The 14,290-nt window shown below is 43.4% G+C and overlaps 1 protein-coding gene across 3 annotated transcripts in view; it reads left to right on the top strand.

Annotated features, from left to right (window-relative positions):
- The window catches only part of lsamp (limbic system associated membrane protein), a 273,355-nt gene that overhangs the window by 152,205 nt on the left and 106,860 nt on the right, over nt 1-14,290 (top strand). Inside the window, exon 2 of one of the 3 annotated variants that reach the window (XM_029843723.1) lies at nt 4,372-4,450. In XM_029843723.1, the coding sequence (XP_029699583.1) occupies nt 4,372-4,450 (79 nt within the window). Of the gene's footprint in view, nt 1-4,139; nt 4,451-14,290 lie in introns of those variants that run through there. The other 2 variants (XM_029843724.1, XM_029843722.1) reach the window with 2 other exon arrangements.

Raw genomic sequence — 14,290 nt, 5'->3', positions numbered from 1 at the left:
GTTCGGCCCAGTACCAATGTTCAAAACAAACAAACAAATCAAATCCCACTTTTCCAAGAACAAAGCCCCAAACTAAATTCCCAAGGTCGTTAAGGTAATGTTTGTTCTCTTACCTCTGTTGGCGCACGTCTGTGGGTTTTCAGCTGGTATAAAATATCTGAAGTGCGACTGGGGGATCCATAACAGCTCCGAGCAAAAGTGCACAGTGGTGCAAAAAAAAAGAAAAGAAAACCCAACAAGAAGGAAAAGCAAGCACAGATATACAAAATACACTAATAACGACGCAGACGCGCCCGCCGAGAAGAAATGTGTGATACGTCTGCGTGAGAACACAGGAGCGGAGAGAAAACAAGCATTTAGATATGATCCCATCAGACGGCAGCTCAGAGAGGCTGGGAAAGCACCAAACACCCCATCAACTGTCAGGGGAAAGAAATGAGTGTGGGGCTACCAGCCGTGTTGAGCGGAGCCAAGTGTTTGCTGGAGTTTGGAGCTGCAGCAGCACAGACATTCCTCAGCGATAATGGAGGATACGTTACGGAGATGCTAATCTGAGCTGTCGGCCATTTGTTTTGTTCTCTTAATGGCTATGAATGATATCTAAAACGAATCGTTCGGGGCGTGAAAGATTGGCTGCGATCGGGCGGGAATACGCAGCGAAACACTTGTGCTGTCGCGCTTTCATTGTGTCACATCGTTGTTAAATTATTATTATTTACTGCTTATAGGTTCTGGCAGAAAATAGAAGACTCGACTTGGTCTTATTGCTGCGCTCTGCCCCTTTTTCTCTGGGAAATGTCAGAATACTGAGACATAACAGATTTCCTGTAGCCAATTTTGGTGTTTTTTAATTCCACATTGCATAGAGCATCTAATAGATGTACAAAATTAAGATGTTTAATTAAGATTAAGATTAAGATGGACTTTATTCATCCCCGTGGGGAAATTGAATTATAGTAGCAGCTAATGCAGAGTAAAGAGACAGAAAAAAATAAATACAGATAGATTAGAATGTTATAAGCATATATACAGCATATATTATAAGCATATATATAATATATACATAATATAATATATACATATTATAAGCATTATAAGCATATATACATAAATATAGAATAAATTAGAAATAAAATTACAACATAAACATTACACAATTATTGTTGAGTTGGTTTGAGTGAATTGTACAGTAAGGTCTGTACTCTTACATGTGCACCTGGAAACATATGCTTTCAAGGGTACTTTAGCATGACTGCCTGCCAAACACATGGATAGCTGCTGTTATCTCCATTAATTGTGCTGCTTTTTCCTTTGGGTGCCTGCTGATAAATCTGTTCCTTCGCTGCGGTTTTTGTCTCTGCGGGTGTTGTCATCAGATGCAGAGGACTGAGCTCTCTAGGCCGCTGTACATCAGCCTCTAAGTGCTCTAAGTTATTTTTACTTTCAGAACTAGGTTTGCTGTTATTTCATGTTTCTGCTGACAGAGGAATAGATGGATCAGACCAAAGCTGCTGGCCAGGGAGCATTATGTTGTCATGTTGTTGCTGAGTGTGTTGCTACGGATAATTTTCCTGCATATAATGCATCTTCAAGACTGAAGATGTGATGAGAATGCCAATGAAAATTATGCTAGCGCTCCAATTTTCATGGACCGGCAATAATCTCTGGCTCCTTTTTGCTTGGGCCGATGCTTTTCCCCTGGGCACGCACGCACGTGTGGACACACACACACACTCACGTATCACAAGCCACCCAAAATAAAATAAAATATCATTATGTTTTATGTGATGTTACACATTAGCATATTTTATACTTTGGCAGCATTTGTAAGTTCACAGTTAAATTAGAATTGTTTTTAAAAATGCAATAGAATAGATGATAAACAACTAATAACTGCTAGAATTCATCTTTATTTCCTCCTCACTCTTTTTTCCTCAGTCTCCATCCTTCTGTTCCTCCGCAGACATAATGTAAAAGTGACCAAAATAACCTACAATTACTCTTCACAACAGCTACAACAGCTTAAAATACTGTCAATGTGATTACAAAAGCTGTCTAAAATGACTTTAGAATGGAACTGATTTGAAATGAAATGGCATTTTAGGGTTAATGATGATCCTCCGCTCTTGAGATTACTGTTTTCTTGGTCTCCATTGATCATTTGCACTGGACTCATCATATAAAAGTCGTGTGTGGCGGTTTTACATCGCATTTGTGACTATAAGCCTGAAAAACAAGCATCGTCTCTAGATTGAGACATCATGTGTTTAAAATAGGCTAAACTCAGCAGGTATAACCACTCAAAACTTTAATATCTGGAGTCTGGATAAATGCAGTGAGCCTGGATGCTAAATGCATTCATTTCTAATGCTAACAAACCTTTGCCTCCCGCATTCCTGGGTGCCCTCCTACCTAAGATTATTCTGATGCTGCGGTACAGCAGAACACATCTGTGGCGGTCCTGCCCGACGTTAACGCCTCATCACATCCTCGAAGCCTAAAGTTGCATTTTAACAGCTATTAATGGTCCTCCATAAACAAACGTGACAAAGGCCCAGAGGCAGCAGCAGTTGTGTTTTATATAACGTTTCCAGAGCCATCCATCACCAACTACAGCAAATATTCTATTATAGCAGCACATTTTTACCATTGTCATGACGAATGGACTGATTCTAATTCTGTGAGCTACATCTGAATGATTTCTTCTTCTGTAGCCACCGTTCATAGTAGGCAGAGTCGGTGACAGACAGTAGCTATAAAACTGGTTCTGAGGAAAAGCAGGACCAAACCAGTTCAGTGAGATTCTGGGGCAAGGGGGGGGTTCTTCTTTTTGTTACTGCTGCAATATTCATCCTGTGCGTAGAGGGCAGACAATGCTTCTTTCTGTCTCCTTTCTAAATTATTAATGAATTACAAAGAGACACAATCGCAACTGACAGGAGTTATGTGAAGGATTAAGATTTTAAACCGTAAAACGATGTGGAAGTGTCTAAAATCGGAGGTTGTTTTTGTGGAGAACCAAAACAAACCAGGTCTTAAACGCTCCCCCCTTCTACATGTTCTCTCTCTCTCTCTATGGGAAAAGAGGGAGAGAGATAAGGTAAATGTGCAGTTTGCTTTCATTGTGCATTTTGGGAGAGCAGATATTTGTGGGCCGATGTTATTTGGCAGCAGCAACCTGGAGGCTATTATGCCTGATTATGTTCCTCAACACTTCCTCCTGTTCACGGTCAGCTGGACGTTAACGCTTCCTTTATTTGCTGCTCTGAAAAGGAAAAACAACAACAACATGGTCAGAATCAGCAGAATCTGGATAATTGATGCCGAATGTTACAAAATCACTTCACTGGGAAGATCAGCCTCGGATCACAGACGCATGTGTTCCTCCTCCATTTCACGCTGTTTATCATCCGCTTGTTTTGTTGTGAATCTGTTTTGGAGATAAAACTGCAGGCAAATGTCGTTTGTCATAAGCCCAAACACAAATACGTTTAATCTAACAGGCGTTTTACATCGACTGAACGTCGTCAAGGTGAGACTGCGAATTGATGATTGTTGAGGTGTCATACAGGAGGTCTCACTCTGGAGGCTGTTCATCATCAGTTCTGAAAACACCTTTGAGGATTCACAGAGACGCTTTTAGCTTCGTTTCATCCAGATCATCTTCAAATGGAATCGCTGTATAAACTGGTGGCAGTGACTCACAGATCTGCTTGATACTCAAGAAAATAACTAATTTGCACCAGATTCAAATCCAATTTGTAAAATGAATTACCTTTGTTTGATTTAATTTGAGGGTAAATGGAGCTGTAATTGTTAAAAAATGGAAGTAGAGTCCATAATACCAGCAATTATAACCCTAATTATTTTATAGCAAATCAGTTCTTTATGTAATAAGCAGTTGTGTTTATTTTTATTTTTTTTAATGATGAACTCTGCGTGAGACCATGTGAGATATTTGAATTAGTCTTAGTTGCGTCTCGCTGTCAACGACCTCAGGTGGTGCTGTTGTCCTGACAACCATGGGAGAGCGTCTCATCCAGCCGACTGGATAATCTGTGGGGAGAGCGACAGAGAGGAGAGATGGTGGGAGGGGAGGAAGAGAGGGTGGGAGAGAGAGAGTTCCAGCTTGGTTCCATCTCTCCGTGCGCGCAGCAGTGGAGTAGTGGAGCGGAGCGGAGCGGAGGCAGCAGCTTCAGGACCGACCTGGACTTGATCTCATCTCCTCCTCCCCCCGTGGACAGCTTCACTACTTCTGGATCTATAACCGAGACGCGCTCCTGTTCGCTTTAAAGATGCTGCTCGGACGCAGATCGTGCTGGAGGCAGCTGCAGGCTTCTTTTTTCAGACTGCTCTGTCTTCTGCCCACAGGATTCCCCGTCCGGAGCGTGGATATGCAGCGCACCACTGACAACATCACCATCCGCCAGGGAGACACGGCCGTCATCAGGTAAGTCTCCTTACGTTCTGGGCGGCAGCAGCGCCACACGCGCTCCTTTCAGCAACTCCTGGAGGAGGATCTGTGCTCTCTGCAAACTTCACACCGACACACACAAGTTGTCCGTGCGTTCCAGACAGTGCAGGACTGTGTTACCGCGCTCCCAACACCCCCTCCATTAGTCCATTAGAGCGCTTTGGGTTGTTGGTGCGAAGACAGAGCCGGGAAGCTCCTGGTTCGCTGCAAGGATGCGCCTGGGGAGGGAGCCGGTGCGTCTCCCGCCGCTTCTGGATCAGTTCTTGGGCATCAGCAGCATCAGTCAGCTGATCCGGCTGGGCAGATGTCGGCGACCGCGTGACCGGGGACAGGCGTTTGTTGTAGGTCAGAAGCGCAAAGAGATTTCGATTTGGTGGGTTTGGGTAAACAAAGTGCTTAATCTCACGTGAAGTCCAGCAAAGTGATTTCAACCTCACTTGGAATCTGTTGAATCCTATAAAATCTAATATAGGTTTGAAAATGAGGATGGAAAGCGCTATCTTGGCCCGTATAGTTTAATGTATGGATACATAAACAGCACTGACAGGTGAGGAGGATTCGTAGATATTGTTTATTTTCATTGATTAATTTCCAGTATATTATATAATGTGAATTTAAAATACTGCTTTAAAACTGTTTAATTCACTTTGATGGAACATATATGATCTCACCTAGTAGCCACAGTAGATTCCATTACAGACTTTAGTGTAGTTGGAGTCAATTATAAGCGAACAGTTAAACCCAGATTTCAGTTTTAAAAGCTTTGATTAGCCATCATCAACATGTTTCAGTTACATTCGTTGGATCGGCGCCGCTGTGTTGCTTTTCAGTTATCTGGCAAGTAGTAATCACAGGCAATAATTCTGATTATGATGTCTGACGTGTTTTAAAGTAAAAGCGCAGGGTTCAAAAATGCCAAGCAAAGAAAGACTGGAAAAAATACCTTAAAACCAGAGATTAAAAGTTGAAGGTTGGCTTCTACAATCAATATCTATTGGCACAAATCTAAATCCTTTATACACCAAAAAAAAAAGAAAAAGAAACATTTAATAGATTTACAACCACCCGGAATATGGTGTGGCTGAAGGTATTCCAGCTGGTGGTCCTGCCAGGGCGACGCCTGCTGATCAGGACAGCGTTCCCGCGGCACACCTGGCCTTCGCTGCCCTGCTTAAATACACTTTGACACAAATACAAAACCGTTGACCTTCCAAACACTCGGAAACCGGCTGTACCACCTGAGCCTTAGATACACTGGATAAACAGATTTACCACCACCTCACACACACACGCAGAAAGTAAATAAACCCCATTAATTGATTCCTTCCTGCAGCCAGGTACCATCCATTCAGGTGCTGATCAAATTAGTGCATTGACTTAGTTACTGTCTGAGGCATTTGTTTCACCTTCAAAATCCAATTGACCGGCCTGTGTCTCTACTATATTCAGCCATTCATTCAGCCTGGTTGTATCCAGATCCAGATCCAGATTAGATCCGCCCTTCCAGGAAAACACAGCTCCTGGGCTGTTATGTCATGGCGTTGCAAGTGTTGCTCTTGATGATCAGCCTGATTTATGATCAGTCACACTCCTGCGACTCCATTAAAAACATCTTTTACAAACACTTCCTGTCTGACAAATTGGATATAGAAGGGGGGAAGTGTGAACCCTGAGCCGGGCGGGAGGCTGTCTGAGGTAATTTGTGGAACTACATAGTGTTTCTGATTCCAGAATCTGTTTTTTTTTTTTTTTTTTCGTGGAAGCTGAGGGGATATTGTTGACCCGAGGGCATAATAAGGGAAGGGAGGCTGCGGCTGTAAACCCACGCCACATAGAGGAGAGTGCAGCCGCACGGAGCCACAACCACGGCTTTGGAGCACTCAACCTGATGGAACAAGAGTGGAAATGAATTTTTTACCAGGGCACAAAGCAAAGGGCATATATGTGCATTTGTAGTGCCTATCTGACTCACAACGCACGTGTCAGAGGAATAGTGGGACTTGTGGATATAAGACAGTAATTACCATGATATCAGAGACTCTTGTGACTGGCCCAGTAACTGGAGTCCTTTTTCTGAAGGCATGCGGACGTATAGGCAAAAATGCAGCACGTATGCAGATCACATGCACCATACACATGTTCGCTCGCATGCTCACAACCCAGCTAACTGGGGGTTCTGGTCTGGCTACATACTCTGGGCCCATTCTAGTTGAGCTGTTATGTAATATTTATGTAAAGTGTTCCCTCGTGTGCGTGAAAACACTCTTAGTGACTCCAGGTGTGAGTCTTTTCCCGCGCCAGAGCTTTTATGGAATGAATCTTGATGAAACTCCACCATGTGAGGTCATTTACAGATGTCATAAACAAGATGAACCTGATTTTTAACGATAATAATAAAGTGCCTGAGTACGGCACCTGCTGGATCCGAACCATAAAACTACCCCCCGCCTAAAAAACACAGAGATCTTAGTTGCACCAAGCCTCATCGGGTCCAAGCTTCCTGCTGCGATGCTCCGTGAGTGGAAACACATTTTAATTCCAGATGAGCAGCGGATGAATGTTGTGGCTCCTTCAACCACCCACATTGATGTTTTGGTTTCCAGGAGGTTCCGACTGGAACTCTTGCAGGACTTCTTTAAGCAAGCATGAGATTAACCCTGGAGGCCGTTAACCTAAACAGGCCAGCGAGAGGTTAATCTGATGGAGATTATTCTTTTGACGCAGAGCAGGATTAACCCAAAGTGGTAAAAAAAAATAGCCCGTGTTCTGTTATTTACCGCGGTTGGTTGCGTCATGTGAGGCCACATATGGGACTGGTGTCGTAGCATCAATAACAAATGCTAGCAAAGAAGCGCTGTGCAGCTTTTTTAATTCCACGACACTCCTTTGTAAATTTCCTCTGTCAATATAATCCAAACATGTCCGTGCAGCATATTTGGGATTAACTTTATGTGTAAGGAAAATGGCAGAAAGAGGCATACTGCGCACAATTATGGTATGTAGCAGTTTAGCTAAGAGGATGTAAAGGGAAGATGACTGGAATAAAGGTTGTGGCTACAGAATTACTAATGATAAAACTTTTCAAAGAGGAAGATTTTCAGCCTTGAGCCCTCCTCCATCAGATTACTGAGTGGCTGGTGTGTGTACAGAATATGTGTTTTGGTGCCTTGCTTTTGTATTTGCATTAATGTGTTCATATCCCAATGCCTGTGTTGTCAGTATGCTACTCTCTACAGAAGAAGTTTCTGAGGTTCTTTTGAATTGGGATAAATCTTCAATGTAATAATGTGTCTTTATGTGCGTTTTGCAGGGTTGTACACATTTTTCCTCTTCAGCCAACTGTTCCTTAAACCTGTCCAAGTCTGTCCAGATAACATTTCCGCTTTTCTGTAATAACTCTGAGTTTCTCACCATCCATGCGGTAGTTCTCTAATCAGCAGAAGAGGAACGTTTTACCTCGTTGATGTGTCCAAAACAAGCTGCGAGAACTCCCAAACCAGGAATACAGCGCTATCAGCCCATATAACAGACCTCAGTCTCTAAGGACCTTGTTGGTCAGGAAAAGTGTTTTTTCAGGCTCTTCTAGGCTTTATAGGCAGCCAATGAACAAAAGCCAGCATGGGAGTAATTGGACATTTCTCGTTAATTTGCGTCAAAACCCCACATGCAGCATTCCAAATCAATTGGAGGTTTTTAAAAGAATTACTTAGCTTATTCTGATGATTGCGCCCATTGTTTTGAGAGAAACATGTAAAAAAGGATTGGTCCATGTATAGACCCTTGGGGAACGCCATAATTACCCTACTTTATGTATAGAAAGCATTTGGAATATGAACAAACCGGAGTCTGTCTGATAAATATGATGTAAGCCAGCCTGGAGCTGCGCCTTGGATCCCAGGGACACGCTCCAGTCTTTGTAGAAGGATGGTGATCAACTGTAACAAAGGCGACACTGAGATCCACAACCGGAATAGAAACCAGCCCATTGTGTGAATCTTCAGTAACTTTGTGCAGCTTCCGTGCTGTGATGAGCCTCAAAACGTGACTGAAAAAGGCTGTTTCTGTAAAAAAAAAAAAAAGGCTGGCGAACACCAGCATGCCATCCAGCGTAATGTACCTGCGCGAAACAATTTAGTGCTTTTCAATTTGGATCACGCTTCATGGAGAATTCAAAGTTTCTCAGTGTTTCTTTAAAGCGTTTCAGTTTCACCATACTTTTGTAATTGCTTTTTCGGGATTCTCTGCCTTTACAGTGGCCCCAAGGAAGGCAGCGTTGTCAGGCAAAACCCAGATAATTGACAATTGCATATTAGAGCTCTAATGACGCAGCCTGCGTGATTGGTCTCCTCTGGTCATTATCTGCGCTTTGACAATAAATTGTGGCTGGCGCGCTGCTTTCAGGGAGGATGATTCTGCACTGGTGCTCTGCCTCCGAGGATCCTGGGGGGGGGGGGGAAAGGTGTTGGCCAGAAGTCAGCCTTTAATTTGAGGCAGAGTCAGCTAAATATTATATATGGGAAAGCTGCTAGAGGCTTAAGCACTGAGAAACAATTTTTGCCTAATTAAAGCCCCACTCCATGTGATTTCACTTGTTTTCATTTGCATTATTAAAATTTCAACTACTGAACTCTGAGCCCTGCCACCTAAAGAATATCACGCACAATAAGGCCTTAGAAGAACGATGCCGTTAGAAAGTAACTGATCTGTTTTACCTGTCATGAGCTGCACTCTGAAGCAGGTGAAGCAAGCTTAGCTTTCAGATGAAATACAGTTTGTGTGGGATTCTCCGCATGTACATGGGCAATCCTGGTTTAATAACCATAAACTCATGGTTACTACAGACTGCAGCTGATGACTTGCATCTTCTTTTTTTAGCCCAGAGACTCATCGTTTTAGGACTTTTAGTAATGTGAGACCCAACATCGAGTGACCTTTGTCCATATTTGATCGTTCCTCCTCATTTCTGGAAGCTGGCTTTGTTTCCTATTCCCCTCACGCGTCCTGTCTGCCAGTATTTGATTCAAAGTATCAAACTGTGCCGATGTTTGATGCCGTGGTAACTTTATACTCTCCCATTATGGCTGCTCCATAGCGCTCTTTGTAGTGCTGTGGCTTTATGTTTTAAAGGGAGAGAGAGCCATTTGAACAGTTGTTGTTGCTCACATGTTGTTTTCAGACAGCATACCTCAGCGCCGCACACATATACTGACATATACTGACTGCATATTGTCATCACATAGCGTTTTTCCCAATAAATCAAGGTGAACTGGACATTTAGAACACCATGTTGTCCAAAACTGTGAGGATTAGCATTAATGAAGTTAGGGTTAGCGGATAGTTTAATATGCGCTCATTATGTTCAGTTAATTAAATGACTTGACAATGCACATAAGTTGTAGACAGAGAAAATAAATGATTTCTCTCTCTGGAACTGTCGCCATGGTGTTCAAGAGTGACTGTGGGTGTTTCACACAAGAGGTTTTTATGATTACACGAGTAGCTCGTAATGATTTCACACGACAGTGACCTCTGCGTGTGTTTCACAGTCATTTGTTTAATTTAACACTTTTTAAAAACATCTTCTGTATGTGTGTGTGTGTGTGTGTGTGTGTGTGTGTGTGTGTGTGTGTGTGTGTGTGTGTGTCAGTACCAGTGTCCCCCAAACCTTTACAAATCATTTAAAAAAAAAAAGTTTGGCATAAAAATGTGCTGTTAACACAGGAATAGATATTTCTGGCCGTGTTACTTTGTTACTTTTTTCCATGATATATGATAGGTTGTTTCTGCTGAGGATATTATCTTCAACATTTCTCACACATTTCATGGTGACGAATTGGTTAATGACTATTACATTTTAAAACGATCTTTTTAAAACACGGGGAAATGTTTCCCAGCAGTGTTCTCCATGAAAAGTTCCCTCCTGTCGCATCCATTTATGATGCAGTAGATATTCAGTCTCACGGCCAGAAAAACCAGAGTAACCGGACACAGGTGATTATAGCGAGAAGACCAGGGAAAAGAAAGACCAAGAAAATGGAGGATAAACAGATCAATCGTTGTATATCCGGACCGAGTTCAGCGGTGCAACATAATTTAGGCTGTTTGGCTCCCGAGGGGCCGGAGGATTTCTCTGTCCAACTCAGATCAGAGTTTAGATCCTCTGTAGGTGTCGTTCATCCCTCCATCGCTTTTTGATTCTCGCTGCTGCTGGTGCTAAATCGTTAGCTGTGACAAAGAGCAAAGGTTCAACCCGTCTGCGGAGTGAGCTTCTAGTCGGAGCACCAGAAGCCGGGGAACGGTGGCTCCGACGGAGAGAACACACAGGAGCAGATGGGGAGGGGGTGGGCTATGATGGGTGGAATTAGAGGGGAAAGGCGGAGTGGGACAGAGTATTAGTACAATCAGCACAATAATCCCTTCTGTTCCAGGCTGGGCTGTTGCAGGATTTTTCCAATCAATTTCATTTTTGCTCCTGATGCTTCAGTGGGGGAACGGACTAAACGCCGGTTGGGACCTTATCATCTCGTCCCTTTTGGGGACTTTGGGCCCCGAGGGCACCTCGGGGTCCGGTTGATATTCTACCAACTTTCTGGAGTCTGAAAGCTTTGTTGAAGATGCTTCTAAGACTTCACAAGTTCCAGCAGCCTTCAATTGTGAACAGCGGAACCAGCGTAATGGCCTGCAGAGAACGTGTGAAGTGGTTTTATCAAAAACAATCCACTGCAGTTCAGAAGATCGACTGTGACTTCTTTAAGAGCCCCGACCAGAGTGAAACACTTTCTGGTCAGGGGGAACATACCGACAAACGAGGAGTTGTTCATTCCGTCAATTCCATGTTCTTTCTGCAAAAAGCACGGAACGCCCAGCCGACGTTTTTTATTTTTAATCTCAAAGCAATGCGACCTCCTACTCACAATTTCCCTCCATTCCCTTTTACAGGCAGGCTTTTTGTTGGACTGCTTCTAAGTGCATGTTTAAAGTACTAAGCAATTTCTCACAGCCTGTGGCATCAGCAGTAAAATCACCGTCTCTGAGCTGACGTACATCAGTCAGTGTAAGGGTGTTATTGCACCCCAGAGTTCAGCATTATGGTCTCTAGTTTTGAGAAAAAATGGCACAAAAAGTATAAGTGCCATTTAGTAAGAACTCAAGTTCAGCAGAAGAAATAATCCTATTCAGGAAAAAACCTGACAGTCTGCAATGTCTGACCTGTGCGTGGTTAACACGGCTAACATTAGCCAAAGGAATTGCATAACAACTGCTCACTCGGGCTAATTCGACTTTTATATAACGACAGAAGCCCTGATCCTCCTCACCTCAGTGTACCATGCGTTCTGTTTACTCAGGCTTTATTGTCACAGTGAAGCTGCCATCTTCCAGCGGTTTAGCGCTGTTGCCATTACACCACAGTGATTATGAAATCAGCGCGGCACAAAAGGCAAACTCTCCGGAGCGACGTCTATCTTCGGCATCATTATTTCAGCAGCATGCAGCTTGTGTAAAGGCTTAAAAACAGACTGCGCCGGTGTCGGTTCAGCTATGGAAACAGGTTAAATGAGTTAGACTGGAGCAGAAATATGTGACACTGAGCTGTGGTGGCTGCATGCAGCCGTAAATCTCTTTGGTTTTTAAGCAGATTAGAGGCCTGCGGTACGTCGAGTCCTGGCCGAGCTCGCTCATTGTTTAATACTGCATCTCTTCCAAAAACCCGCTTACTGACCCACTGACACATGCGGAACTGGACCGCGGCGATGATCTGAGGAGAAACAAATATTCATCTGCAGGATGTTCAGGTTCTCCCCTCGTATGATTCGTTCCGGAAATGTAAATTTTTGTTTCTCGTCAATGTAATTTAGTTCATTTATTTATACAGGGAAGGTTGTCTTCAGGAGTTTACAAAAATCCAGAGCCTGACCCCTGAAGAAGCAACAGTGGCAGGAAGAGCTTGATTTTAACAGCAAGAACCCTTGAGCAGGACCAGGTTGTCATGGGAGGGTGGGGGGGTCCTCCTGCTGGTCGGGGAAAGGAGAGAATTACAGTAGTGCAGAGCGTATGGGTCAGTGGGGCCGGTCAGCACAGAGGAATGGGAGGACCAAATAAAAAATCAATGTGCGTGAACATGAAAGTGAAATTAAAGTTGTGAAAAAAACACATCAAATGCGGAGCAGAGTTCACAGCTTCGGATATATTTCCCAATTGGATGGCAGTGAAATGTTTCCGCTAAGTTTGGACAACAGCGAAAACGGCTGAAACCGGTAAACACTGAAAGAACAGAGATAATGGGCGAATTACCGAGGTTACCTAGCAACAGATTGGTGCTGTGACTTGGAGCAAAAAGAGCAGCTCATAAGTGACATTAAACACAAGATGGGGGGAAGAAAAGAAGGTGAAAGAAAGTCTGGTGACATGAGAACCTCTACATAAAGGGATTTTATTATTGCTCCACTGATCCCCTGCAGTTTTATAGCACCTTTGGGCTGGTGAATTGCCCAGTCTGACCTCCGTTGACACTTAAGCCCCATTGGATTCATTATTAGCACTTAAACGGCATCAGCAGAAGTGCTGGCATGCATTTATTAGACGATACGAAAGTGAGGTAAACCTTTTAGAGGCCTGGGGGGGCAGATTTCATCAGCATCGGTGTTAAGTACACCCTTAGACATGATGCTTTTACATCTCCACCCAAACCTTATTGCTAAGTAGCAACCGGGGAGGCGTCGGCGGGCATTTGTCTGACCGAACGCAGACCCTCTAATCCCAACGTGGACAGTCTGAGTACAAGGTCACCGAAAAGCCAGTTTTAGGAAGCAGGTTTGTGTTTGAACACAGCCTCATCGGGACACGATTACGCTCTACCCCGCATACAAAAACAAAGAAGAAGAAATGAAATCATTATTCTCTGCGCACTAATATTTAAGTGAACTATAGACTTCTGTTTCATTCTCTTCAAATTCACCCGATGTTGGCAGAGCTTTCAAATGAAAAACTGCTGTCGAGAGCTTTTCACCTGAGCAAAAACGCACCAGATGCTCGCGACACTCTGGCCTGTTTAAAGCGGTAAATGTCAATGGAATTAACCTGCTTAAATAAAGGCTAAATTAAATTTCCCAGAATCGTCTCACCCAAGTCTGAATATTTCAATATATCGGTCCACTATGTATTTCCGAGAATTCCGTGTTTTCCCCCCGCCCAAAGCTGCTCTGCTCTTGTACCTACAGCCGCGGCTATGGCCCGTTGCACCGTTCGTGTCATTCCCAGACACACTGCGAAAAGACTCAATAAGAGGAAACCTTTTCAGCATGACGGCACACAGCAGGCGTTCACACGCAGACCGACAACTTTGCCCCCCCTCCAAGATCTTTGCTGCTGTAGATTCACCGTGATCCTTTATTTATTAGCCTTCAAGCTAACTAAGGATGTGGATGTTCAAAGGTTTTTTAAACTAGATGAGCAGCAATTGTGCTGTGTTTAATTATTTGATACTGTGTCAGTAACATGTGTCAATGCAGAGTCTAATAAACGAAAAAGATTGTGAGAAACAAGCCGAAACTTTCTGAAACTCCTATGGCGTCAGCGGAGCTGATGATAATGTTGAGCACAGTGGGGAAGTGAGAGATGAAATAATGATCATGTACCTGAATCAGAACACTAAGAAATGCATATGGGTTTTTTTTTTAGAATATTGATATTTTAATTAAGGTTATAAACTTCTTCCCATTATCATTCACAACGGGTTGCTGTCATTAATGTCACGGTTGATTGACTGTGATGAACGCAACTCCTTCCTTTTTTTCTTCCCCTCTGAAAATATCTGGT

This window comes from Takifugu rubripes, chromosome 11 (assembly GCF_901000725.2).
Source record: "Takifugu rubripes chromosome 11, fTakRub1.2, whole genome shotgun sequence".
In the NCBI taxonomy this organism is placed as follows: Eukaryota; Metazoa; Chordata; class Actinopteri; order Tetraodontiformes; family Tetraodontidae; genus Takifugu; species Takifugu rubripes.
The sequence above is the reverse complement of the archived record's forward strand: the minus strand, read 5'-3'. Positions and strand labels throughout refer to the sequence as shown.